General features: G+C 50.3%; 1 protein-coding gene across 3 annotated transcripts; it reads right to left on the minus strand.

Annotated features, from left to right (window-relative positions):
• Positions 1–133: 133 nt before the first annotated feature.
• Positions 134–24469, minus strand: MFGE8 (milk fat globule EGF and factor V/VIII domain containing). Of its 3 annotated transcripts, none has more exons than XM_061394403.1 (11): positions 24351–24469; positions 23823–23965; positions 15063–15202; positions 11998–12126; positions 11485–11616; positions 9139–9320; positions 8413–8568; positions 7358–7502; positions 2214–2398; positions 1027–1182; positions 134–905 (listed from the first exon to the last, which is right to left on the minus strand). In XM_061394403.1, the coding sequence occupies exons 3-11, from the start codon at positions 15133–15135 to the stop codon at positions 768–770; spliced, it is 1296 nt and encodes a 431-aa protein (XP_061250387.1). In that variant the 5' UTR covers positions 15136–15202; positions 23823–23965; positions 24351–24469; the 3' UTR covers positions 134–767. The 3 variants fall into 3 exon arrangements, with proteins under 3 accessions (XP_061250387.1, XP_061250388.1, XP_061250389.1); XM_061394404.1 differs by lacking the exon at positions 24351–24469 and adding an exon at positions 21004–21116 and having other exon boundaries at positions 23823–24053; XM_061394405.1 differs by lacking the exons at positions 8413–8568; positions 23823–23965; positions 24351–24469.
• Between the last annotated feature and the right edge of the window lie 2772 nt (positions 24470–27241).

A 27241-nucleotide genomic window follows, 5' to 3' on the forward strand; every position in this document is an offset into this window, starting at 1 on the left:
AAGCCCAAGAATACTGGAGTGGGTAGCCTATCCCTTCTCCAGAGGATCTTTCCAACCCAGAAATCGAACCGGGGTCTCCTGCATTGTAGGCGGAAGCCCATTTCGACGGAGCAATGACGAACCACAGCGAGTGTTCAGGGGGTGATATAAATATATTTTGGAAGCTGCCTGTGTACTCTGGGTAAAGAACCAGCACAGAGGGGCTCCCCGCCTTTCCCATGCTCACCCGCCTCCTCCCCCGTCACTCCACAGACCCACCCCACCCCGCCTTCTACCTCTTTCTAGACTTCAGGATGAGAGTCAAAAGGGGTCTGTGGGGAGTGGGAGGGGATGAAGGGGAAGTCTCGGGGCCAGGAGTGCGGCATCATGCCTCGGGCTATTCTCTCCAGCCTGGGGCCTCAGGGCCTGTCTATTCCTCAGGGCCCTGGGGGTGTGGGGTGTGGGAGCAGTGCAGGGAGGACACGGGGGGCTGGACGTGGGGACCTGGAGAGGCAAAGGTCACCCACGCTCTGTACTTTGCCCTTCCCTGTCCATCCCAGACCTACTCAGCTCCCACCGTGCCTAAGAAAACGGGATGGCTTGAGGACTGGGTGCCAGAGACCCCTGGGAGGGGGCGAGGAAGAGGAGGGAGGGAGAGGTGACTGGGAGGGAGACACTGCCTGCCCCCAGGTCAGCTACAATCAGGAGCGCGGGCGGAGGAGGCAGCAGGTCCACAGAAAGGAGCAGCTGCCCCAGGGCCCCTCCGGTCACTGCGGCCAGGCCTACCACTAACAGCCCAGCAGCTCCACACGCAGGGTGATACGGTTGTGCCAGGCCACGGGCTGGATCCGCACGAAGCGAGCCTGGAACGGCGTCTCAAATATGTTCTTCTTGTGGGAATTATTGTCCATGTTACCAGGGAAAATCTGGTGGAAGAGGAGGTGTCAGGAGGCCCTCAGAGCCAGCCCTCCTCCCCCTCAGACCCCAGATCTGACTCGCAGGGCACCCCTGGAGTGGGGAAGGCAGGATAGCTGGACACACACTCACCTTGCTTTCTGAGGCCCCTGGGTCCTTGTACTCAGTCCAGGTCACACCATCATCACCATAGGCCACCCTGTAGGCAGCCACATATTGAATGTGGCCAAAGTCTCGGGCACCCTGGGTGATGATGCCCGTGACTCGCTTCTGGGAGCCCAGGTCAATCTACAAGGGGTGAAAAAAAAAAAAAACCAATCCCGTCTTCTTTGCTTGCAGCATTCCCAGTAAGGTGGGGAAAAGCACACATACACGCTGGGGCATACATTCTAGTTTCGGGAAAATTACTTCATTTGGCAGAGCCTCAGTTTACCCATCAATCAAGTGGGCATAAATAATCCCAGCAACTTTGTCAAGCACTTCACTGCAATGTCAGATTTCAGAGCCTGGCCCCAGGCAACCCTTGTGCAACGGGAACAGGGGCAGAGAGGCCACAGTCTATACGGACACAAACTGCTCATGAGGCCCCTGCAGGCTGTCCAGGGCCTGACATTGGTCCTGGGGGATTCCAAAGGCAGGCAGCTTCTCATGGAACCCAGTCCCCCAGGCTAATGTGCTCCTTGGGGCCTAGAGACACGACCAGCCTCCTGCCCCCCAGTCCATCCTGGGCAGCCTGCCAGTTGACCAGGGGAAGACGGTGCTCAGTAAGATCCAGGCTACAAACCCATCTCACTGCCAACCAGAAGGGGAGCCCCAGGCAAGTCCTCGCCCTGCCAGGACCCGGCTTCCTCAGAGATAAGAGGATGCTCTGGTTTTCCACGACTCTCCTGAGCTTCCCAACTGCAGTGAAACCCAAGGGCTGTCGCACGGTGTGCTCTCGGTGAGTTACAGCGCATCCTCTGAGAGCAGGCACAGAAACCCCGACACATCCCTCCTCCATCCTGCCCTGCTGTCCCTGGGCTCAGCCTTACCCTGTGGTAGCCAATGGAGGTGGCCCCACCTCTACACACACACACTCATCACCTGGGGCCGAGGGCCTTGCCGGAAGCAGCTCTGAGCTCCTCCACCATCCCCCCAGCCTTGAGTGACAGAATCAGCAGAAAGGTGGTAACACAAGAGGAAGAAAAGAGCAAAGTCGAACACAAACAAGGCTCAAAGAAACTCCCTCTTGGCAAGCAGAAGCCAGGGTTGGTCCAAGGTCATAGATCCCACACCCCCACCCAACCCCAACCCTGCATCCCCGGAGGAGCCTGACCCACCTGCAGCCACTCAGAGGCACTGTTGGTCTGGGCGGTCCAGGCGTTGAACTTGCCCTGATTATCCAGTCGTGCGTAGTAGGGAAACCAGCTAAAGGCACTCAGGCCCCAGGTTTTGTAGTAGCTGGAGGCTGTGATCTGCTTGTTGGGGATGGTATTATCCTTCAGGCCTAGGGGTTCAGTGCATCCTGCCAACAAGGAGGTAGGAGTGGGGGCTGTCACCGATCTGGGATCCACAGCCTCCCCTGGTGGGTGTGAGAGCGAGGCAGTGAAGGGAAAAGAACTCTGGCTTCTGACAAGCCTCTGGCATCCTCTTGAACACACAGAAGCTCCTTCAGGCTTCCCTGCTGGCTCAGTGGTAAAGAATCTGCCTGGCAATGCAGGAGACAAAGGTTCGATCCCTGGTCCAGGAAGATCCCACATGCCATGGAGCAACTAAGCCCGTGCACCAAGACTCCTGAGCCCTGGAGCCACAACTACTGAAGCCCATGCACTCTACAGCCTGTGGCCCACAAAATAGAAGCCACTGCCGTGAGAAGCCCGCGTACCACAACTAAAGAGTAGCCCTCGGCTGCAACAACTAGAGAAAAGCCCACGCAGCAATGAAGGCTCAGAACAGCCAGAAGAATAAAATTACACTTAAAAACCATTAAAAACCAAAAGAACAATCTCCTTCCACCTTTTAGAGCCAACTAACTGGTCTAAATATTTTCTTGCTGACAGCCCTACCCACACCTCAGCTCAGCTCCCGCCCCACGCCCCTCAGTTGCTCTGAACAGATCACCCACCAGGCTTCTCCCTCTGCACCAGGGCAGGGCCCTGATCCACCACCTCTCACCCTCCTTCAAAGCCTGATTCAGACCCCTCCTCCAAGAAGCCTGCCCTGACCACCTCACTCGGGTGGGACTCCTCTGGACTCACAGCACTTCCTGTCGTTCCTACAGTACGGCTGCGATTCATACCACCAAGTTCGGGAGTAACTAATAATAACCATCTCACTGACTCAGTGCTGACTTCAGTCATTTAATCCACCACACAAAAACCGGAATCAACAGGATATTAGCAACCCCATTCCACAGATGAGAAAACTGAGGCTAAGAGCCATTAAGCACTGTCCCCAAGTCTCTCTGACACACACACAGAGCTAATCACCATGCCACACTGCGACACTGTCTCCAGCACTCTTGTACCCACTCAGAGCTGGGAAGGCCTGCCTGGTGACGACCCAGTGATGAACAGCACTGCATTCCTGCTCTCTAGCAGGCGGAAGCTGAGAAGTCAGAACTCCTGAGGCTCAGAAACGACCATGTCTTCCTGTCCCACACCCCGTCCCAAAGAGTTTACACATTCACTACTCTGCTGCTGTCTGACGTGCCTGGGAAGGTTGCCTGAGAAGCTGGCCTTGGGTTCACTCAGGCCTGCTCCAAACATTCAGGAATGTGCCGGGCTGTTCTGTACTCTCATCTGCACCTGCAGGAGGCTAGAACAGCTGGGGATGGGCAGGAGACAAACTCCCACGAGGGGACTTCCCTGGTGGTCCAGTGGCTAAGACTCCACACTCCCAATGCCAGGAGGCCCAGGTTCGATCCTTGGCCAGAGAACTAGATCCCGTAATGCCAAAACTAAGAGTTCACACGCTGCAACTGAGACCTGGTGTAGCCAAATAAATAAATATCTTTAACCAAAAAACTCCCAAGAGAATAGTGGGTATGTCTCACACGTCAGAATCTTCACTGCACAACTGGCTGTCCCTTTGCAGAATCCAGGGTAAGACCTGCAAATCCATGGTGCCGCCTGGGAGCAGACTACAGTACACAGTGCTTTACACCACCATCTCCCCAGATGCTGGTGACCTTGCCAGTGAAGACATTTGCCTTCAGATGGTGCCGATGCTGATCAATCATACCATCTCTTTGTGATGGTGGTGCATCAGGTAACCTCCAGCCTCTCCCATAAAGACAGGCTGATGGGCTGGGAGCTGGCTCATCCCAAAGCTCCAGACCTGGAAGGCCACGGGGCTGGCACAAACCTGGAGCACTCTGGAGAGGAGCCAAGGAGTCATTTGATCACGGTGCACCCTTCTACAGCCCATCTGCTTCCAGCACTACATTTCCCCATCATTATGGGCCCCCTCCCCAGAAGTCAGACAGCCTTCCAGATAAAAGAGAACTGGGCAGGGCACCAAGCAGAACTCTCAGCTCCACCGCTCCCTGTGTGACCCTGGGGAAGTCTCCTCCCGACTCTGGTCCTCAGACTCCCCATCTAGGTACCAGAGCAGTGTTTCTCATAGATCAGTGGAAGTGAAATGCAGTGTTAGCCGCTCAGTCGTGTCTGACTTTTTGCGACTCCATGGACGATAGCCCACCAATCTCCTGTCCATGGGATTCTCCAGGCAACAATATTGGAGTGAGCTGCATTCCCTTCTCCAGGGGATCTTCCCAATCCAGGGATCGAACCCAGGTCTCCTGCATTGCAGGCAGATTCTTCAGCATCTGAATCAGAATACTGATGGTTTTTAGATCACTGGTGCGTGCATGCGAGCTAAGTCACTTCAGTCATGTCTGACTCTGTGTGACCCCATGGACTGTAGTCCCTCCAGGCTCCTCTGTCCATGGGATTCTCCAGGCAAGAATACTGGGTGGGTTGCCATGTCCTCCTCCAGGAGATCTTCCCAACCCAGGGATCGAACCCTTGTCTCATGTCTCCTGCATTGGCAGGTGGGTTCTTTACCACTAGTGCCACCTGGGAAGCCCTTAGATCACTGGGGACCCTGTTAATATAAGGCTTCTGTCTCAGCAGGTCTAGGCTGGGGCTGGAAGTTTACAAGCTTCCAAGTGATGCTCATTCTGCCGGGCCATGGAGCTCACTTGGAGTAGAAGACACTCATCCACCCAATCCACTGGCTCCGCCACCCTGACCCAAGCCACCTTATCTTCTACACATCTCCCCTTCACTCACAATGCCCCTCTGCCTCCATTCTCCCTACACAGCCTGAGGGATCTCTTCTAGACCCAACTCTAACCACAGCCTATCAGCAGCCCCACAACAATGGTTGCCTCTTGTTCTGAGTACAAAGGCCTGAATCCTTAAAATGGTCCACACGGTCCCTGCCTGGTCCATCTCTGCCCATCACCCACCCAGCTATCCTTCATTTTCCAGGCTCCAGCTCCACTGGCCTCCCTTCTACCTTTCAACATGTCCCAGGGGCTTTGCACTCACCAATTCCTTACCTGAGATGCCTTTTCCAAGTTCTTCTCATGGCTTGATCTGCATTATTCAAGCTTCTACTCAAAGGCCATCCCAACAGGGCAGTCCCCATGCCATTCCCTCTCTTCACCCCAAGTCACCATCGTCACATCTCCTGCTAATTTTTCCTTTATCATTCTTACTGCTATCTGACCTTTCTTTTATATTTGCATCTTGTCTCACAACAGACTCTCTCATTAGAACCCAAGAGCCTTACTCCCTAGAGCCAGACACTCAGAAGGAGCTTAATGAATACCTTAATAAATATCTACTGAGTTAAATAACTAATCAATTCACCAAGGAGACTGTGCCTGCTGGTAAACAGGGATCTGGTGCAGGGCATGCCCAGAAATGCCCAGATCAAGTCCCACGCACGTGCACACATGTATACACACACACACACCCCCCCCCAATACTCTCTCCAGCTGACCCAAATGCCTACAAGGGAAAGGAGACTGGTCCAATCCTTAAGGAAAACAAACAAGTCAGCTTCACCTCCTCCCCTTGCCAAACACACCCTCTCTTGGCCTTAGAAGGAGCCAGTTGTGACATGAGAGGCTCAGGTCAGCAACTTTAAACAGGCAAGGGCTTCAGACAATGACAGCAAGTAGTGAGGGACGCCAGGGAGAGGAGCCCAGGGTGAGGGTCCCCAGACCTGTTTCTGTCCTTTATCAATTGTTTAAATTTTCTTTCAGCAAAAGGGATAGTCTTTAACTCCCCAAAACAATTAGGTTCAAAAGGCAGTGACCCTGGGAGCAAAAATAAACTGACTTTACTTCATGCTTTAAAAAAAGAATAACCCCGACAGGCACTGAACTCAACTCTGAATGGTTTTGGGTGATAACTGAAATGCGATAACAGAAAGACGATCCACAGAGGGGAAGGAGGCGAGAAGGGTAGGCCCTGGGTTAAGACAAGAAAGGCAGAGAGCCCATCTCTGCTCTGCAAGCTCTGCCTAGAGAGCCCTGCAGTTCTGCCGGCAGCCAGCAGGTGGCACTGTGGCTGCAAAGAGAAAACTATCCAGACCTCAGGGAGAAAGCAAGGCCGGACTGAGCTGGGCAGACCATGCCCTCAACCCAACCCCTGTACCCTGATCTCTCCGGAAAGAGAGACAAGAAGCACGCCTCCAGCCCTATGACCCTCCATGTCCCAAAATGTTTCTCCTGAATGCAGATTATAGGTTTGGGAGGGAGAAAAAGTGGATGAGTAGGTGTCAAAGCCCAGGGATTCAGACCAAGTTTTAATACCTACCAGCTGTGTGCCCTTGATAAACAATTTATCTGGGCCTCACTTCCCTCCTTTATTCATTCATTTATTGAACCCATGATCAATGCACTGGGAATGCAGCAGTGAACAAAACAAACACAAACTCCCTGCCCTCGTAGAACTGACATCTGCAAAACAGAACTAACGCTATATGTTCTAGAAGCTCAAGGAACCAGAATACGTGAAAATATTTTGAAAACTGAAGTGGTATCTTTTTTTTTTCCTCTTTGTTGTCATTTGCTATTTAGTGGCTAAGTCATGTCTGACTCTTTGCAACCCCATGGACTATTGCCCACCAGACTTCTCTATCCACAGGATTTCCCAGGCAAGAATACTGGAGTAGGTTGCCATTTCCTCCTGCAGGGGATCTTCCCAACCCAGGGGTCAAACCCGGCTCTCCTGCATTGCAGGTGGATTCTTTATCACTGAGCCGCAGGAGAAGTCCTTTTTTCCTCTTACCAACCAGCTTCTAGAAAATGTAGCACCTGGGCAGGACTGCTTAAGGCCTGGTGATCCTTCTGTGTTAGCCCAGGTCCCCAGGCTTTGCTGCCTGCCTACCCAACTCCTCACCCTGGCTGAGAAAAGAGGGGACAGGAACAGCCATCTCCGAGGACGGCAGAGCCACTGGCACTCACCATTCAACTCACAGCCAAGGAGTTCAAAGCGGAGGGTGCAGCCCCGGTGGCAGATGATGGGTACCAGTCTCACATACTGCGTCTCCAAGGGGGTATCAAACAGGTTAATCTTCAGGCCGCTGTTGTTCACATTACCTATAAATATCTAGGAGGGAAGAGGCAGATTGGAGGAGGAGGTCAGTGCAGGCAGTCCCGCTTCCTGGGGTGGTCTCTCCCCCTCTTCCACTTTGGGCCTGGAAACAGAGGTGTGCGTAGCAGAGCTGGCAGGAGCTCCCCGTTCCTCCAAACAGCCCACAGCCCTCAACAGATTCCCCTTTTCATACCTTCTTTGGTCACCATGGGGCATAGGTGTAAATTCTCATCTTTCACCCAGGACCACCTATGATCTACAGGGCTCCTCTGTGCAAATTAGGAAAAGGTACTCCTTTCTGAAAAGACTTGTAACAACAATTTTCCCACAGACAGAAGTACACATGAGGTCTACATTGTGAATGATGCTAAGTAGTAGCCCTTGAGCAGTGCACAACCCGTACAACTGTACATGGTGTCCCTGAAGGCTGTAAATGCATCCCATCTCCACCACTACAGCCACCCTCAACAAGTCACTGAAACTTCTTGAGTCTCACTATTCTTATCTAGGGCTTCCCTCGTGGCTCAGTGGTAAAGAATCCACTTGCCAATGCAGGAGACATGGGTTCGGTCTCTGAGTTGGGAAGATCCTTTGGAGAAGGAAATGGCTACCCACTCCAGTATTCTGATCTGGGAAATCCCATTAACAGAGGAGCCCAGCAGGCTAAGTCCGTGGGGCCACAAGAGTCAGACATGACTGACCAACTAAAAACAATTCTTATCTGTAATATGGGCCTATTACTTGTAAATCACAGAGCAGAGACACAATCTGGGCTTCCCAATTTCTGTGAGCCAAGATACACCTGAAAACCCACCTTATGGTTCATTATCCCGGGTACCCTCACCTCCTTGGGAGCCCTCAAACAGCACTGAGCCCCAGGGGTTGCTGACCACAGCCCTTCTTCAGGGTTCCCAACAAACCTCACCTTATCTCCTGACCGCCCTGCAACCTGGATGAACTGGAATTGGCGCCCATCGGTGCTGTAGGCCACTTTAAAAGTCTTCAGGTACTCAGCACTCCCTGCGCGGCTGGCCCCCTGGGTCACCACACCCGTCACCCACATCTTCCGCATCAGGTTCACCTGGACCAGGGCAGGCAGGACAGAACCCCTATCTCCCGGGTTCTTCCTACCCCCGTCACTCCCCCAATCAGGACAACGAAGCGGGGGGCTTTCTCATCTGGCCCTCTCCAGGCTCTGGACCCAGTGCTCAGGACACAGGGACAAGACTCCAGGGACTTCCCTGGTGATCCAGGGGTTAAGAATCTGCCTTCCAGTGCAGAGGGGCATGGGCTCCATCCCTGCTCTGGTTGGAGAACTAGATCCCACATGCCTTACAGCCAAAAAAACTAAAACATAAAACAAAAGCAATATTGTAACAAATTCAATAAAGGCTTAAAAAAAAAAAGGACAAGCTTCCAGAGGCTGCAAACGGTGCAAACACCCCTCTAACAGCCTAGTATTCACTCCCTTCATCCCGCCCACCCACTCCAGACCCCCAGAGCAGCCCTCCACTTAAAGATACTTCACCCATGGGAACCGGCTACCTTGCTACCTGGACTCCAGTTCTGAACCCCCCCATGGTGTCCCCCACAGTATAGGCACCCACATTCTCCCATCACATCACCCACCCCCGGGCCATCCCTTCCATACCTGGATCCAGGGGTTTTTGTCATAGTTGCTGGATGTCCAAGCGTTGACGATGCCCGTCTGGTGCAGGCGGGCTAGCTCCGGGGCCCAGCGCTGCAAACCCATGAAGCCCAAATGCATGGACGAGGCAGAGATCTGGGAGTCGGCAATGGCACCTGTCTGCATGCCCAGCGGTGAGGTGCAGGCTGAGGGGGGGAAGGGCAGTCAGAGGGCCACCCACGCAGGTGGTACCCAGAAAACACGAGAACAAGACAGTTGTGGCCTCTGCTGAGGACCCAGAGGACCCAGAGCAGAGATCATGAAGGGACGATGAGGGCCAAGGAGGAGGTGCAGAAACAAAGTGCACAGGGAGGAACAGAGGGGCTGGGCAGAGCTGTGAAGGGGCTTGGGACACTGGGCTGCTAGAAGGTTCCAGGCGAGGCCCACATGTCACGACTGGCAGCTGGAGTCCCCCACCAGGCTGCAGGAGGCGGTCTCTTTTTTACAGGACATCAAGAAGCAATTATTCTAACACAGGGGGTGGGCTGGTGAGCAGATACCAGTATGACCTCCTGTCTTTCTCCATGTCCCGCCCCATCCAGCCCAGCCCCCTGGTCTCCTGGAGGATGGCTTTGGAAGAAGGGCCCCTCAGATGGCAGCGAACAGTCCTTACACTGCACATAAAGCACTGAGCACATGTGCCTGGAGTTTTCTAGAATCTCACTGGCAGGAGTTTTCTGAATGGAGTGTGAGAGCCATTGTTTTGTCTGGTACCCTCTGTGCCTTCTCACTACTGGTCCTGACCAGCCATCTGGGACGACCCCCCTGGCCAAGGCCCATCACCTTCACCAGTAATGTGGTCTTCGGGGGCCAAGTCTGCAAGCCTGGACCTCGGGTCCCAAGCAGAGAACCCGGGAGGGCTCCACTTGTATTCCAAAATCCCAGGCTCACGCCAAGCTCGGTGCATGACCCTCTCACAGGAAGAGAGAGGCACAAGTGAGGCCATACACCCGAGATCAGAGCCGGTCACTGGCTGAACAGAGATCCAAACCCAGGTCTGCTCTGTCCTCAGCCCTCATGTCCACACCCAGCGGGCCCCAAACATGCCTGCGGGGTCCTTAAGGGCTCCAAAGACACACACCAGGTAACAAGTAAGGAGGGGCGGCAAAGGTCCCTGTGGGGGGGTTCCTCGCCCTTTGTGGTCGTGGCCACATCCAGCCTGGGACAGACCCCAAGCCGAGAAGCAGAAGGAGGCGAGATGAGTAATTCGCATTCAGGCACACCCCGGGTTACCTGGGCTCCAGCACGGTAATTAGTGGGCCCACCTGGCTCCACCCAGGGCTCCCAGCAGCCTTGGCGAATACCTGCCCCCCCACAACATTCCTCTACCCAGTGTCTCAGACATGCTAGTCTCAGCCCTGGGCACAGGGCACAGGCCCTCGGGGCCTGTCTCCTCTGAGCTGAAGAGTGAGCAGGCACTTACCTGGTCTCCCCCAGAGCTGGCTCCCACCCGGCTGGCCCAGCCCTTTCTCCTTCCCTGGAGACGGTCCACGGATCTGCCCAGAGCAGGACACTGCCCCCTGCCCACCCGCTCAGGGACAGACCCCCTGGACTGCAGAAATCGGGCACTGCCACCCTCACCCCATCCAGCCCTGGGCCTAGATTCGCCCACCCGATGGCAGGTGAGGAAGAGTCCTGGTTTGTGGGAGGAATCTCAGCTAGGCCAGAAGCGAGGACGGCATGGACAGATGCCGCTGGCAAGGTTTGCTGGGCACCCGCCAGGGCCAATCTGCGGCCGGGTGGATAACCAAGCGAGCCAGGCTGGTCAGCCCCTCTGCACACGCCGGGCCTCTGACCGCCTGACCGTGAGCGGACGGCCCAGTCTGCCCAGACCTCTCCCTCCTCTCTGAGCTCTGCAAGGAGGCCAGAGGTCACACTTGGGCCAGCACTGTCAGACCCTGAGGATCAAACCTTATTAACTGACTCCCTGGGCCCCAAAAGATTAAGAATGTGTTGGTTTTCCTTTCTCGGTAGAAAAATCCCAGGACTTAACCCTAAGGCTATATGTCTCGTTCATGGTGACAGAAAATAACACTCCCACGACCTCTGGGGTCACCACCACCCCTCACTCCCCTGCAGGGACATCAGGCCTGGCCAGCAGTCCCAGGAGAGAGAACCAGGCAGGAAGAAGCCTGGGAAGGGACAACAGAGTCCCTCCCTGCCTCCCCAGTCCACAGTAACTGAGTTCTGCCCCGCTCGGAATCCTTCCGAAGGAGACCCTGACACAGGAGGAAGGCTGGCATGTGACCTGAGCCGCCAGGCCTGTGGTACAGGGTCTGCCCCTCAGAGCAGGCACCGCTGGATACTCACTGGTCTCACAGTGGATGCCCACGTATCCAAGAGGGCACTTGCAGATGTACTGGATGAAGACATCCCCTCGGTGGGAGTCGTCAGTTACCTGGCACTCAGCATCATTGTGGCAGGGGTTTGGGAAACAGGGACCTGGGAGGAAGCAGGTGAGATGGGCAGGTGATCAAGAAGGAGCTGGAGACAGGCAACAACAGACAGGCCAAGCCCCAAAGGACCCTCCACCCAAATTTGGCCTACTGCCTGCCAGTGCCCACCAGCTCCTCCCTCCCCCCTCTCAATCTGCCCCATGGGGCCTGGGCCATCCTGGAGCCAAGAAGGGTCACATGGAGGTGAGTCAGCCCAAGTGAAGGAAGCACCCAGCTTTCCAAGTGGCCTGGGAGCTTCCAGGAAAAGGCTGGCGGACAATGGGAGGGGTGCTGGGGACCACTGCCCATAGCCGGACAAGCTAGGCCAGCAGCCTGGGCTGCAGCTGGGAGCTGGCGGGGAGCAGCAGGCATGGCCCAGGACAGGTACCGTGCTCTGTCTCGTTGCATAGGAGGCCCGTGAAGCCTTCGGGGCAGAGGCAGTAGAAGGGGGGGGTTCTGTCCTCGTTCAACAAGCAGGTCCCACCATGTAGGCACTGGCTGGAGTCACAGAAGTCACCTGCAATGACAGTTCTGGGTTAGGAACAAGTCATTCATTGAGTAAATATTTGGGGGAGGGGAGGGTCAACCACCAGGTATATATTCTGGGCCCCTAAGACAGATGCAGTCTGGGTCTCAAGAAGCCAGAAGAGGGACGTCCCTCATGGTCCATTGGCTGAGATTCCACATTCCCAATGCAGGGGGCCTGGGTTCGATCCCTGGTCAGGCAACTAGATCCCACATGCCTCAACTAAGAGTTTGCATGCTGCAATTAAGATCGAAGATCCCACATGTCACAACTAAGACCGGGTACAGTCAAATAAGCAAATGCCTATTTTTTTAAAAAAAAATAAGAAGTCAGAGGAAAGAGGTGGTGACCTACAAGTCACCAGGTAATGAGGAGGCACCATGAGCTCTGAAGGAGCCTGCGTGAGGGGCCAAGGGAGAATGGTTTCTGCCATAAAGCTGGAAGGTTCAGAGGTGGGGACATTTGAGCTGGCTAAAAGTCACAGTGGGAAGGTGCCAGGCTGGGGAATGAGGAAAGAACTTTCCAAAAAGAACCAGAAGCCCAGAGCACACGGTATACTGCAGATCAGGAAGAAAGACATCGCTGAAAAGGGAGGTTGTCGGGGGGGACCTTACGAAGGACAAGTGTTGACTCTTCATCCTGCAGAACAAGGGCTCTTAACCCTCCTTCAGTGGCCCCACCACTGACCACCAGGAAAAAGTCAGAGGTTCAAAAGCATGAGGTGGGAGTTGGGAAGCCATTTCCTAGCTGGTGAGGGAGAATGTCAAGAAAAGGCCACGTGCTGAGACGTGGATGGGCTGCCGGGGTGGAGAAGTGGCTCAGAAGTACACACAGATCCCTCTGGCTCTGCGTGGAAATGTGACTGAGCAGGTGAGAGAGGAGACCAGGAAAGCATCAAGGATGCTGCCACAGGCCTCCTGGTAAAAGACGAAGTCAGGCTGAGAGATAAGGAGGAAGGTGGATTTGAGAAACACTGGACAACAACGAGAGGTGGGAAGAGGGCTGGAGAGGACTTCACAGCTTCTATCTGGGGGCCCAGGTGACAAGTGTTAGCCTGTCCCCAGTGCTTTGACTCGGGTGGACTTCAGCCCATTAGGTCAGCCAGACCTTCAGAGCATCTTCTACTTGATCTTTGCATCCCAGAAGGGCTGCCCCAGACCCCACACCCCTACGCATTACTTGGGGTGAGACATGAGAAACCTTTTTTCCTCCCTGCAGAGTCACGCCATCCCAGGCTGGAGGGCCCCTCTGAAATCCCAAAGCCCTGGAGAGCTGGGCAGGGGCTCCAGGGAAGGGAACACCGTTAATGAGCAGTGGGGGCCTCAGGAGCTTAAGGCGGCTCCCAATGAGCCATTAGTCATTGGCTTTAAATAGCAGGTTAATCCCCTCCCTGACCTGACAGGCGGCGGGCACTGCCTCGGCAGAGGCTTGAGAATGGCCAGAGCCTTGGGCTCCTCCTGGCAAAATCCAACTCCCCTCTGTCCCCCTCCCAAAGGGCCCTCTCCCTGCAGAGCTCCAGGGCAAAGCAGGGGAACGGGGAAAGAGAAAGGTGTTCCCTCCTCACAGGCGTCTGACCCACTCACCCCCGCGCACCGCAGCTGTGCGGCTTCCCCCTTCCTGCTTAAGCTGGGTCTCCAAAACCACCTTTGGGATTTCAGGGTCCTGCCTTCTCTGGGAGATCTCCCCAGGGACATTTTGCCACGGCTCAGGCTGTGGGGCCAGGGGAGGCGAGGCAAGGGACTTTTAAGACCCAGCCATCTCTCTGTGTCTCCAAGAGACTTCAAGTGGCTTCCACTCCAGTTGGGGGACGGGGGGTCAGATTGGCACCGGATGGCAGAGCCGAGGCTCAGCCATGACCCTCCCACCCCAACGAATTTCATCAATCCTATTTCTAGGGATGGAGGCGGTGCCTGAAGAGTCTTTGCCATATCCCGCTCACCCCATGGGCACCCTTTCCTCAGCCCGCGGTGTAGGGCATCGCCCATCCCCATCACCAGCCTGCTGGAGGCCCAGCTCTCAGCAGGATGCGTCCTAGGCAGGGGAGGAGGGCCAAGAAAGATAAAGCGGCAGGCCAAGGCCATAGGGAGAGAGGGGACTCGGGAGCCGCCATCTCCGGTCGGAGCCCTTTTCCGAATCCCTCTCTAGGCTCCTCACCCCTCCTGGGTTCCCCCCACCCCCCACCCCCGACCCAGCCCCAAGCCTATCCACTCCTCTGGCTCCCTAGCCAGCCCCTCGCTTATCTGACCAAATACCTATTTTTAAACGCAGGATAAAATCCCAATGAACAGACCAGCCGCCGGCATGGCCTGGGAGGGAGTTTCCAGGTAAAGTTGGCTGGAAAAGATTTATCAATACAAGAGTCCTAGAAACTTCCTGGTGGAAGGAGCGCAAGAGCACTATGTTACTCGCTCAGTCGTGTCCGACTCTTTGCGACTCCATGGACTGGATCCTCTGTCCATGAGATTCTCCGGGCAAGAGTACTGGACTGGGTTGCCATTTCCTCTTCCAGGGGATCTTCCCTACCCAGAGACTGAACCTGGGTCTCCCGCATTGCGGACAGATTCTTTACCATCTGAGCTACGAGGGATGTGGCCTCATTTTACAGATGGGAAAACAGAGGCCCGACACAGCGGATTCCTTTGTTCTGTGTAAGCCACTTCCCTGGGGGAGGCTGGGCTGTCACCCAGTGTCCCGAGCCCCCGCCCAACGCTCAAGCCTCTAGCACCGACCAAACCTCCACCCCCAGCTGGAGGCCGAGAGCATCCCCGCCGCCCGCCCGGGCGCAGCCGGAGAGGTCGCCCCTCGGCTCAGCCCCGGCTCTTGGACCAAGTTTGTAAACAGCGGAGGCAAAGGGAGGGCGCGGCGGCGAACTTCCGAGCGGAGCGGAGAGGAGGGGCGAGGGCGAGAGGGCGGCGCGATCAACTCACCGGAGAAGGCGAAGAGTCCGGAGGAGCAGAAGAGCGCGCCGCAGAGCGCGGCCAGCAGACGGGGACACGGCATGGTGTGGGGACGAGGGCGCGGGACCCGCGCTGGGGCGGTTCAGACCCGAGGGCTCGCACTCCTTCTCCTGGACGGGAATAAATCAGGCAGCGCAGCACCTCCCACCGGGCCACGTGCTCCTCCCAGGCCCGCCAGAGGCGGACTCGGGGCGGGGCTCCGCGGACTGGGGAGGGGCTGGGAGGAACCGGGAGTCGGCTGCCGCCCGCTTCAGTCCGAGCCACGCCCTGCATCCCGCAGGGTGCGAGTGACCAGGCATTGAGTTCCGAGTCGTCTGAGCAGTAAAGGGCTCAGAAGGAGTTGTCTGTTCTTTGCTTTTTGGTTTTGCTTTGGTTTTTGTTTTTAACTTTTTAGGCTTAAGAAAAGATGCTAGACCTTATTCATTGTAGAAAAAACCCAGATTACAAGTACGGGTACCATTTGCATTTATCAGATTGGCAAGCAACAAATTAGTAGCGCAGTGTGAGTGCGAGGCTCCCCGGAACAGGCTCAAGCATGCATTGTTGGAGAGAATGTAAATTCGTTCAACTTCACCAGAGAGCTGTGTGGTAATATCTATCAACATGACAAAGGCTGAGACCGGAAGACCTAGCAATTCCCCATAAAGGAATTCATTCTGCCGAAACTCTCACGCATAAAATGACATGTACACAAAGATAGCATAGCATATCATAGCATCATCCTTTGAAATGGTAAGAGACTTAAAAAAAAAAAAAAAGAATAATCAGCATATTTTTCTGTAAAGGGCCAGGTAGAAAATACTTCAGGATTTTCATGCTATAAAGTCACTGAGACAACAGTTCACCTCTGTCCTTCCTTGTAGCAGGAAAACACCTCAGTGTTCCAGGAAATTAAATGAACACGGTGGTTGTTTAAGGGGGCAGAAACTGGAGTGTTGGGGTCAATACAGACTTGCTTGTCATGGTTGAATTTTTCCTAAATAATTGTTTTTTTATCATGTGCAGGTATTGCCTTTTATAGGGGTAAAAATTTTTAATAATAGTGTTCTCATCTGACTAGCCAAAAAAAAAAAAAAAGAGAGGGAGCAGCCGGATATCTCCTCTACCAGCTATGTTGATACCTAGGTTCAGACTAGAGTCAGACTTAACTACTGGCAGGAGACCCTTCTTAAAACCACTCAGAAGGAAAAACACTGCACATACATGATCTACTCGGTAGCCACAGAAAAAGCATTTGGTAAAAAATCCAGTACCCTTCATGATTTTGTTGTTGCTTAGTCACTAAGTTGTGTCAGGCTCTTTTGCAACATATGGAATGTAGCCCTCCAGGCTTCTCTGTCCCTGGAGTGGGTTGCTATTTCTCCAGGGGATCCTCCCAACTCAGGGATCAAACCCGAGTCTCCTGCATTGGCAGGGGGATTCTTTACCACTGAGCCACTAGGGAAGCCCAGAAATGAACAATACAAAAATGGGTTAATAGTTAAGCAAACAATTTCATTCACAGTAGCATCAAAAAGAATAAAATACTTACAAATAAATTTAACAGAAGAAGTAGAAGGCTTGTATACTGAACACTAACAAACATTGAAAGAAATTAAAGAAGACTTAAATAAATGTAAACATTTTTGTTCATGAGTTGGAAGACATATTGTTAAAATTTATTTGATGGCAATACTCTCCAAACGGATTGACAAATTGAACATAGCACCTATCAAAATTCCAACTGTCTTTTTTTTGCAGAAATTGACAAGCTGATCCTAGAATTCAGGTAGAAACAGAAGGGACCTAGAATGATCAAAGCAATCTTAGTAGGGGAAGAACAAAGTTGTTAGACTCATACTTCACAATTTTAAAACCTGCTCCAACACAACTGTAATCAAGACTGTGTGGGAGCTTTTCTGGTGGTCCAGTGGCTAAGACTCCACACTCCCAGCCAGGGAGGGGAGGTGGGGGCTTGTCAGGGAACTGGATCCCAAAAGCTGCAACTAAGAGCCCACATGCCTCAACTAATATCTGGAACTGCCAAATATACATTTTTTAATTAAAAAAAAACACCATGTGGTACTGGCATAAGGAAAGATACAAAGATCAAGGAATAGAACTGAGAGTCCAGAAATAAAGTCATACATCTATGGTCAATTGATTTTCAACGAGTGCCAAGATAATTCAATAGAAAAGGAATAGTCTGGGAATATCCCTGGCAGTCCAGTGGTTAGGACTCAGCACTTTCACTACCATAGGCCTGGGTTTGATCCCTGGTCAGGAGACTGGAATCCCACAAGACATGTGGTACAGCCCAAAAAAAGAGTAGTCTTTTCACCAAATTGTGCTGGAACAACTGCTGCTGCTGCTGCTAAGTCGCTTCAGTCGTGTCCGACTCTGTGCGACCCCATAGACGGCAGCCTATCAGGCTCCGCCGTCCCTGGGATTCTCCAGGCAAGAACACTGGAGTGGGGTGCCATTGCCTTCTCCGGCTGGAACAACTGGATAGACATAAAAGAATAAATTTGGACTCCCATGTACTTTATACAAAAGACTAACTCAAAAGAGATCAAAGAACTAACTGTAAGAGTTAAAACTATAAAACTTGTAGAACAAAACAGGCATAAATCTTTATGACCTTGGATCAAGCAGTGGCTTTTTAGGCATGACACCTAAAACACAAGCAACTAAAGGAAAAAATAGATCCACTGGACCGCATCAACATTTAAAAACTTTTATACTTCAAGACACTTTCAAAAAGGTCTTTTCACTTCACAGAATTGGAAGAAATCAATACAAGTCATTTGTAAGGATCTAATATCACGAATATATAAATAACTCAGAATTCAACAACAGAAGGACAAATCAGTTTTTAAATGGGAAAATAATTTGAATGGATATTTCTCCAAAGAAGATAAACAAATGGGAGATATACATGAAAAGATGATTTAAGTCATCATAAAAACGGAAATCAAAATCAAAACCACGTGAGGGACTTCCCTGGTAGGTCCAGTGGCTAAGACTCACTGTCAATGCAGGGGGCCTGGGTTCGATCCTAGTCAGGGAACTAGATCTCACCTGCTGCTTCAAAGATCCCATGTACTGCAACTAAGACCCAGTGCTGCTAAATAAGTAAAAAATTATTGAAAAAAAACCACATGAGATACCACTTCACATACCCACTACGATGGCTATAATCAAAAAGTCAGATGACAATAAATGCTGGTGAGGATGTAGAAGATTGGGACCCTCACACATTACTGATGGGCTCGTAAGATGGTACAGCCACTGGGGAAAGCAGTTTGGCAGTTTCCCAAAAAGTTTAACATAGAGTTATCATAGGACCCAGCAATTCTACTCCTAGGTACATACCCAAAAGAACTGAAAACAAGTTCATACAAAAACTTACACATGAATGCTCCTGACTCATTATCGGCAGCCCACAATTGAAAACAATTCAAATGTCCATCAACTGATGAATAGATAAACCAACTGGTATATCCACTCAATGAACCATTATTCAGCCATAAAAATGAATGAAGTACTGATCATTGCTGCAACATGAATGAACCTTGAAAACAGCATGCTAACTGAAAGACAGGTCACGGGTACAAGGTTTCTTTTAGGGGTGATGAAGATGTTCTGAGATTAGCAGTCAGTGATGGTTGTACAACTTTGAGAGTATACTAAAACCACTGTACATTTTTAAAGGGTGAATTTTATGTTCTCTGAATTATATGTCAATAAAAAGGAAATACAGCTCTTCAGAAATCCCACCTAAGGGAATCCCCTAGTGGTCCAGTGGTTAGGACTCAGTGCTTACACGGTGAGGGCCTGAGTTCAATTCCTGGTCAGGAAACTAAAATCCCACAAGCTGTACAGCACAGCCAAAAAAGAAAAGAAAAATGAAATCCCACCTCAGACAGCAGATAGAGAGGGCTGTGAGTACAGCATCCTTTCTGGTTAATGCCACAAACTCCAGCAGAACTGAAGCTCCTGATCACCCTCACTGACTTTCTGCCACCCACCTGGTACAAATACAGAGTTACCAACTTAAGTTACATTTCATCATTGAGTCATTCAACAAGCTGTTTATTGAGTACCAACTGTGGTCAGCATTCAAGCTGGAAATGGTGGCTGCACACTGCCATCAACTGAGAAGCTTTAAAAATATACAGGTGACCAGGCTGCATTTCCACATAATTATATTAGAATCCCTGGGGTGGAGCCCGGGAATAAGTATTCTTAAAGTTCCCCCAGTTAAAGCTAATGCACAGTGAGAATGGGAACCACTGGCTCCACTCACTGAGGAGAGAGACCAAAGACCTGGGCCCTGGGATCTAGAGCTGACAGAGGATTTAACAAGTGAGAGAGGGCTAGACAGGAAGGGGATTTTCTTTTATGATCTGTCCCGTTTGGAGTTCAGTGGGATGGTATCTCTTTGGCCTGAACACTTTCTTACCTAGTACTAGATAGTTTCAGGTCTTAGTACTACAAAGACAGCACAACAATATGACATGATTTGAATAAAGGAGGACAAGTTTAGAGCGGGTGACCCGGGAAAAGCTCTTTAAAAAGGTGACTTTCACACGGATCCTGAGTAAGAAGCCAGCCTTACAAGGCTCTGAAGAAGCAAAAGCTCTGAGAAAGGGACAGAGCAGAGAGCTCAGAAATTAACCCCAATATATACACCAATTTGATAAACTGAATTTTGAAGGTGCCAGGACGATACCTGGCAAGGGATAGGTTTTTCGACTAAGGGTACTGGAAGAATCAGATGACTGCATGCCAAAAAAATAAAAATAAAAACAAAATTAAACTTTAATCTTATATAAAACTTAACTCAAAAAGGATCATAGAAATAACTCTATACCAGAAATCTATAGAACTTCTAGAAGAAATTCTGTGTAACTTCTGTTTGGGTGATGAACTTGAAATACTGTACTAAAAGCAGGATCCATGAAAGAAAAATTGACAAACTGGACTTCATGAAAGAAAACTGTTTGCTCTGCAATAACATTGTTAAGAGAAATAAAGACAAGCCACACACTAAGAAAACGTCTGCAAATCACGTATCTTATAAAGAACATGTATCCAGAATAAAGAACTCTTAAAACTCAAAAATAAGAAAATATACAATCCAGTTTGTTACATAGGAAAAAGATCTAAACTGACAAAGATAGTGAAAGTCTCTCAGTCGTGTCCGACTCTTTGTGACCCCATGGCCTATACAGTCCATGGAATTCTCTAGGCCAGAATACTGGAATGGGTAGCCTTTCCCTTCTCCAGAGCATCTTCCCAACCCAGGGATTAAACTCAGGCCTCAGGCAGGTTCTTTACCCGAATCTGAGCCACAAGGGAACCCCAAGAGTACTGGAGTGGGTAGCCTATTCCTTCTCCTGTGGATCTTCCTGACCCAGGAATCGAACCAGGATCTCCTGCCATTGCAGGCAGATTCTTTACCAACTGAGCTATCAGGGAAGACCAACAAAGAAGATAAGTGGATGGCAAATAAGCAGAGGAAGAGATGCTCAAAGTAATTTTTCACTAAGAAGATAAAAATGCAAACAACTATTTAATATCTCTGCAGACCTATAGAATGGCCAAAATCCAAAAACAAACAAACAAACAAACAAACAAACTTGATCACCCCAAATACTTATTGACAGTAATGCAGAGCAATAGGAACCCTCATTCACTGCCCATGAGGATGGAAGATGGTACAGTCGTTTTGAAAGACAGTTTGGTGGTTTCCTATAAAGTTTAACATAGACTTATGACACACAGGCAGTTACACTCTAAGTGTGTATCCAAGTGAATTAAAACATATGCTAACATGGAAACCTGTACACAAATGTTTACAGCAGCCTCATTCATAGTCATCAAAAACTGGAGGACTTCCCTGGTGGTCCAGTGGTTAAAAACCCACCTGTTAATGCAGGCGACATGGGTTCGATCCCTGGTCCAGGAAGATTCCACACGCCCCAGGGCAACTAACCACAGCTTCTGAAGCCTGCACGCCCTAGACACTGTGCTCTGCAACTAGAGAAACCATCTCAATAAGAAGCTCATGCACCACAGTGAAGAGTAGCCCTTGCTTGCTGCAACTAGAGAAAGCCCAGGCACAGCAATGAAGACCAAACACAGACAAAATAAATAAATAAAAAATTTTTAAAAACTTAAAGCAACAAAGATGTCTTTTAACCAATGAATTGGCAAATTGTAGTGTAACCATATGATGGCATACTTATCTGTGAAAAAATTACTGAGATAGTGATTCATATGGCAACATGGATGAATCTTAAATGCATTTTGCTAAAATAGAGAAAAAAGACCCAAAAAACTACATGTTTTATGATTTCATTCACATAACATTCTGGGAAAAGTAAAACTATAGGGATGAAGAATGGATGAGTGGTTACCAGGGTTTGGGGAAGCAGGAGTGGTTAACCGCAAAGGGCAAGCTTGGGGGAATTTTTGGGTGATGGAATATTCTGTATAACACTGGAGTGCTAGATACGTGATGATACCCAATTTAGCCAAATCCACAGACTTCACAACACAAAGAATGAACTTTATGAACATAGACAAATACTTAAAAATCAGCCAGGATGGCTGGGGGACCCCAGACTGTGACAGAAGAGTCTAACTTATTGCAAATGTATGACAAACCTCAGTGCAAGTAGTTGGTGGGGGAGGCAGGAAGGGGAGTGGAGAGGAACTGACATAAGTAGATTAGGAAAACACTGTTTTGACTGGAAACTATAAGGCTAAAGACAAACAGAATTCTGCATAATCCCCAAAAGCTAGTCAGTAAAGGCAGTAAAGTTGTTTTTCATGGAGTTTCAGGCTAACTTGTGCATACATGTGCTCAGTTGTTCGGTCACGTCCAACTCTTTGCGACCCAAGGACTGTAGCCTGTCAGCGCCTCTGTTCACGAGATTTCCTAGGCAAGAATACTGGAGTGCGTTGCCATTTCCTCCCCCAGGGGATCCTCCAGACCCAGGGATCAAACCAGCATCTTCTGCACTGGCAAGCGGATTCTTTACCACTAAGCCACCTAGGAAGCCCTCTGTGTGCATGTATGCTGCTACTGCTGCTAAGTCGCTTCAGTCGTGTCAGACTCTGTGCGACCCCATAGATGGCAGCCCACCAGGCTCCCGCGTCCCTGGGATTCTCCAGGCAAGAACACTGGAGCGGGTTGCCATTTCCTTCTCCAATGCATGAAAGTGAAAAGTGAAAGTGAAGTCGCTCAGTCGTGTCTGACTCTTAACGACTCCATGTACTGTAGCCCGCCAGGCTCCTCCATCCATGGGATTTTCCAGGCAAGAGTACTGGAGTGGGGTGTCATTGCTTTCTCTGGTGTGCATGTATACTGGGGCTTAAACAAGTGAGTAAATGGATGGTTGATGGTAGGACTCAGATTTCTCACTGTTGGAGAAAGAAGTTGTAGATAAACAAGGAAGGAGGTTGGAATAATCCACGTAGTACAAGGTTAATCAGAGATACTAGTATGACTTCAAGTTCAACTTAACCTAGATACAGATGAATGGGTGCAGAAATAATTATAGATACGTGTGTATACAAGAGTTGTAATGTTGTTGTACTTTAGTTGCTAAGTCATGTCCGACTCTTTCTCGACCCCATCGAATGTAGCCCACCAGGCTCTTCTGTCCATGGGATTTTCCAGGTAAGAATACTAGAGTGGGTTGCCATTTCCTTCTCCAAAGAGTTATAATATGTTTATTTCCTAGCTCTGTCTGCTGAGAGGGCCTAGAAACAGTGACACCCCAGTAGCAATGAGCACCTCAATGCTCAGACCTTTGTCTCTAATACCATTCTCCTACAAAAGGGATGAAAGTGCTTTGGAGAAATGGCTGGTTCTAGGGCAGGGAGTATATAAGAAGAGCCTCAAGCATCCATAAAGTGCTCAAAAAGAAAACAGTGCTCTCCAATGATAGCTGCTATGTTTGTATTGGGAAACAGATTGCTGTTGTTGCAGGGGTGGGTCCCTGTGGCTGGAGGGATTCAAGCAAAGGGCATGAGTCAGGAGGAGGGTATACGAGAGGCACAGTGAGGACAGGTGATCTCTCAGATCTTCACTATCTCTAAGATGCTGGTTTATAATTATGTATTTGTCAACACTGCCCAACGCCATTGATGTGGAGAGGAAAGAAGAGTTTGCCTAGTCCAGCCATTCCTCTCCTGCCCTCCAGCATCTGTGAATGCAGGCGGGGCTGGAGCAGGATGGCACGGCAGTCCCACGCTCACGCTCCTTAGATGTACACCTCCTTTCCCAGACCAGATGCTCCAAGCACACATCATGATCTGTGAGCAAACATCCCAGCCCAGGGACTGAACAACCTCCTTTTGTTTTTCAGCCAAAGGCCAAGAGCCAAGGGCCGGCACTGGGGAATAAACATGCTTTCAGATTAAAAATGCAAAAGTGTTTTCTCGCTGAAACCAAAAGGTGGACCAAATTCTGAGGGTCCTTTATATGATTTTCCTCACCTTTGAACACTATCCTCACTAATTTCCCTGGCGACTCCCTCCACCCTCACTAATTTCTCCTTCTCTGAACTCCTGAAGCCCTGATGCTCAGAACAGCCAACGGTCTCCTGTTCACAGTTCCTGGCACCCTGAGATGCCTCCCCACCTGGTTTGTCTGCTCCTCTGAGAGACAGTTGGGTGTTGCACAGAGAGATTTAGACCCGGGACCTGGACTTGAGCCCCAGCTTCCCATCTTACCTGTCTGGTGCCTCAACCAAAGCTGCTAACCAGGCACATTAATCTTCTTCATTCAAAGTCTACTTCCTTTCCTCCTTCCCCGGAGGTTAGTGGCATGCATGGAGGTTGCCTCGCTGGCCCAGAGCAGTCCTCGGAGTCAGCATCTGGTGTGGAAAAGAAATACCACCTGGGTCGGGGATTTGATCTTCAGAGCAGAAAGGGGACACAGAAGAAATGCCTTAGAAAGATCTATTTTTGTAGGGCTCTGTTCAAAGCCTTATTAATGGGGCCAGCTGGACATCTGGACAAGCCATCTCCTTCCTGAGTCCAGAGCAAGGCCATTTCCGGGAAGAACATCAAGTCCTTTCTTAGAAATTGAACCCAGGGAGGAATAAAGCCAGAGCCCCAGGTTGGGCAGGGTCGAAGGGTGGTTAGTAAACCACAGGCCCAGGAGGGTTTGTCACGGACTAACCCCCACGCCCCCTACTCGCCCACCCAACACTTGCTCATCCTCCAGCTGGAAGGGTCTCCCTTTAAGGATATGGGTACCTTGTCTATGCAGAGATCCTGGCCCCGTCTTCTTTCTCTTACTACTGCCTCCTTTTCAAGCCAGCAGCCCCAGGAGAACTTGTCAGACGCTCATTTTGCCATTTCTCCCAAGAAATAGTCGACCCTTTTGTTAAAAAGAAAAAAGAGACAACAACAATAAAAAATAAAAGGTTCAAAATGGAATTACTTATGTTAAAACCCCTCCTTAGCAAACCAAGACTTAATACCTAACCCAACTGCAATTACAGCCTCCCCCAGGAATGTAATCTTTAACCAACTTGAAATTACCTGGTCAGCACTAATGAGATATTCTGCCTCGTAGGTCCCTTCCGTTCCCCTTAGGAGGGCGACCCTGCCTAAACAATGCATTTTTTTTTTTTTTTTGCTCACAATTTCCTTTTTCTGCCCCCTCTCTGTCTTTAGAAATCTTTCATTTTTTCCAGCTTGGTGGAGCTCCTTTCTACTTGCTAAGTGGAATGCTGCCCAATTCATGAATTGTTTAATAAAGCCAATGAGATCTTTAAGATTTACTTAGTTGTGTTATTTAACTCTCAATGAACGTGAGCAGCAGACTTAAAATTTCTGATTGCTTGCTCCAAACCTACTACGCTTGCAGCTCTGGCCCCAGTGCCCCTTTGAACTCAACTCCCAAGTCCTAGCAGAGGTCACATGCACTTTTGTAAAATTGCCAGGTGAACAAGTTGGTCTACCCAGTCTTTGCCATATTCCAAAAATGCCACTGAGCCCAAAGGGAGCTCACCTTGGCTGTGGGGCAAACTTCTCTCCAGAGAGGAATTGGACCACATCTCCTGCTCCAATCCTCGGTGTGAAATGTGTAGCCATAAATCAACATCCTCCCTACCTAATCTCTACTGTGTTCATTCATTCATTGAAAAATATTTACTGAGCAATTGCCAAGCTATGTGGCATGAGGGCCCATTCAGCACCTCAGAGTTGGAATAAGGATTATTTTAAGCTGAAGACATCTGGAACTCAATTGATGTGGAAAGAAGCCTTCTCAGAGCTTCCCTGTATGACTAAAAGCAGAAAACTTTGAGACTTGAGGATTGTCATAAATGCCCTCTTTAGGGTGACTCTGTTCCCAGGAAGAGACTAAGTAGACTACAGAAAACCCCTCTCTATAGAAGTTTTAGGGTCCTGTAGGTCACAGAAAGACCACTCATACCTTTTTAGTGAAATATTCTTGCAAATATTCTTATGTCCCCTTAGTTCTCCTAGAGAAACCTATTCCTTCCATAGGATTCTTTCCTTCCTCTTTCCTTTCACCTACTAAGTTAGATACTCAGACCCCTAATTCTAACTCCCCTTTTGGGTTGCTCATCATTGATCACCTGTGTGTAAGTAAATTCTTGTTAAACTGTCTTTTGTTAGTTTAATTCACAGACCCTCATACAATAACGTAAGAGTGTAGAGGAGGAGTTTTTTCTTTTCAGCAATGGTTTGAAATGAATCTTGTTTTACCCTGCAGTTCTCAACAAGACCTGGAGCCCCTAAAGCCCTAGCACTGCCAACCTCTTGATCCTAAGGCATTAAATCCTCCTTACAGGACCTTTAGCGGGTATGCCAATTCCTAGCCTTGCACACTTCCCATCCTCACTTTCCAAGTATCTGCTAACCTCAGTCGAGGAACTCGCCGAGACCCCTGCCTGGAGCCAAAATCCACCCCTTCCCCAGCATATCCACAGGTCTAAGCTATTTGTCTTTCTAGAATTTAGATTCTAGAGTCTATTTGTCTTTTTAGAATCTAGAACATTGATTAATGCCCTGGGGACTAGACAGCTTGTGTGATGACCCTTGGCTGGGAAAGCTTTGGTCTACCAAGTCCAGACCCCATCAAGGTCTCACCAGCAAGGTAACTTGCAGAAAAGCCTCTTCATTTTCCCACTAATCCAACCCCCATCACTGCTGAATCAGATGCCCCCAGGCTTCACAAGGGCAAGCACTCATTCTCAGAAATAGCTTCCCAGGTGGTAAAGAATCCACCTGCCATGGAGGAGAGCCAAGAGACACAGGTCAGATCCCTTGGTTGGGAAGAGACCCTGGAGGAAATGGCAATCCACTCCAGTATTCTTGCCTGGAAAATTCCATGGACAGAGGAACCTGGTGGGCTTACAGTCCGTGGGGTCGCAAAGAGTCAAACATGACTGAGAGACTGAGCAGAGTACACAGCAGTACAACCCTTAAGGACAGAGCAGTGCTCCCAATGGCCCTCAGATACCGAGTTAGCACCACACACCACCCTGCCCCCAGCCCCTTGAGCTGCCAGGAGTGAGAAAGGGTCCCAGCAAAAATAGTCTCCTTAAAGGGCTGTTCTCAGCTGCACTCACAAAGACCTGGATGGGGCTTGGAAAGGAAACTTGTAAAAGGGTAGCTGCATTCTTAGGCGAGGGTGGCCCTCCTCCTCTTCCTTCACTCTGCTGTCTGCTGTGGTGGGGGGAGGGTGTTCTTCAGGTGATCTTTGTGTTGAGAATATAAAGCTGGGATGTCCTGAGGCATTGGGGAAGTTGGCAGTAAAGCCCCTGGAAGCTAGTTGATCCATACAGATAGATGTGAAAATCACAGTCTCTAAGGTGGCAACCCAAGGTGTGAAAATGCAGACACAGGAAGAAAGCCAAACCTGTGTGATTTCACCTGCAGGGCTCTGCAAACACTCGCTCCCTCACCTCAGTCCAAGCTCACTCTGCTTGCCGCAAGCCAGGCCAGTGGGTCCGAGATGAGGTGTAGAGGCAAGGAATACGGCTTTATTCAGAAAGCCAGCTGACCGAGAAGATGCCAGGGGGCTGGATGCCATGTTCTTTTAGAGAACCAGAGAGAGAAGTGATGAAACTAAAGTCAAATGGCAGAATAGAGAGGGAGGGGCAGTAAAGTAA

This window comes from Bos javanicus, chromosome 21 (genome assembly GCF_032452875.1).
Source record: "Bos javanicus breed banteng chromosome 21, ARS-OSU_banteng_1.0, whole genome shotgun sequence".
Taxonomy (NCBI): domain Eukaryota; kingdom Metazoa; phylum Chordata; class Mammalia; order Artiodactyla; family Bovidae; genus Bos; species Bos javanicus.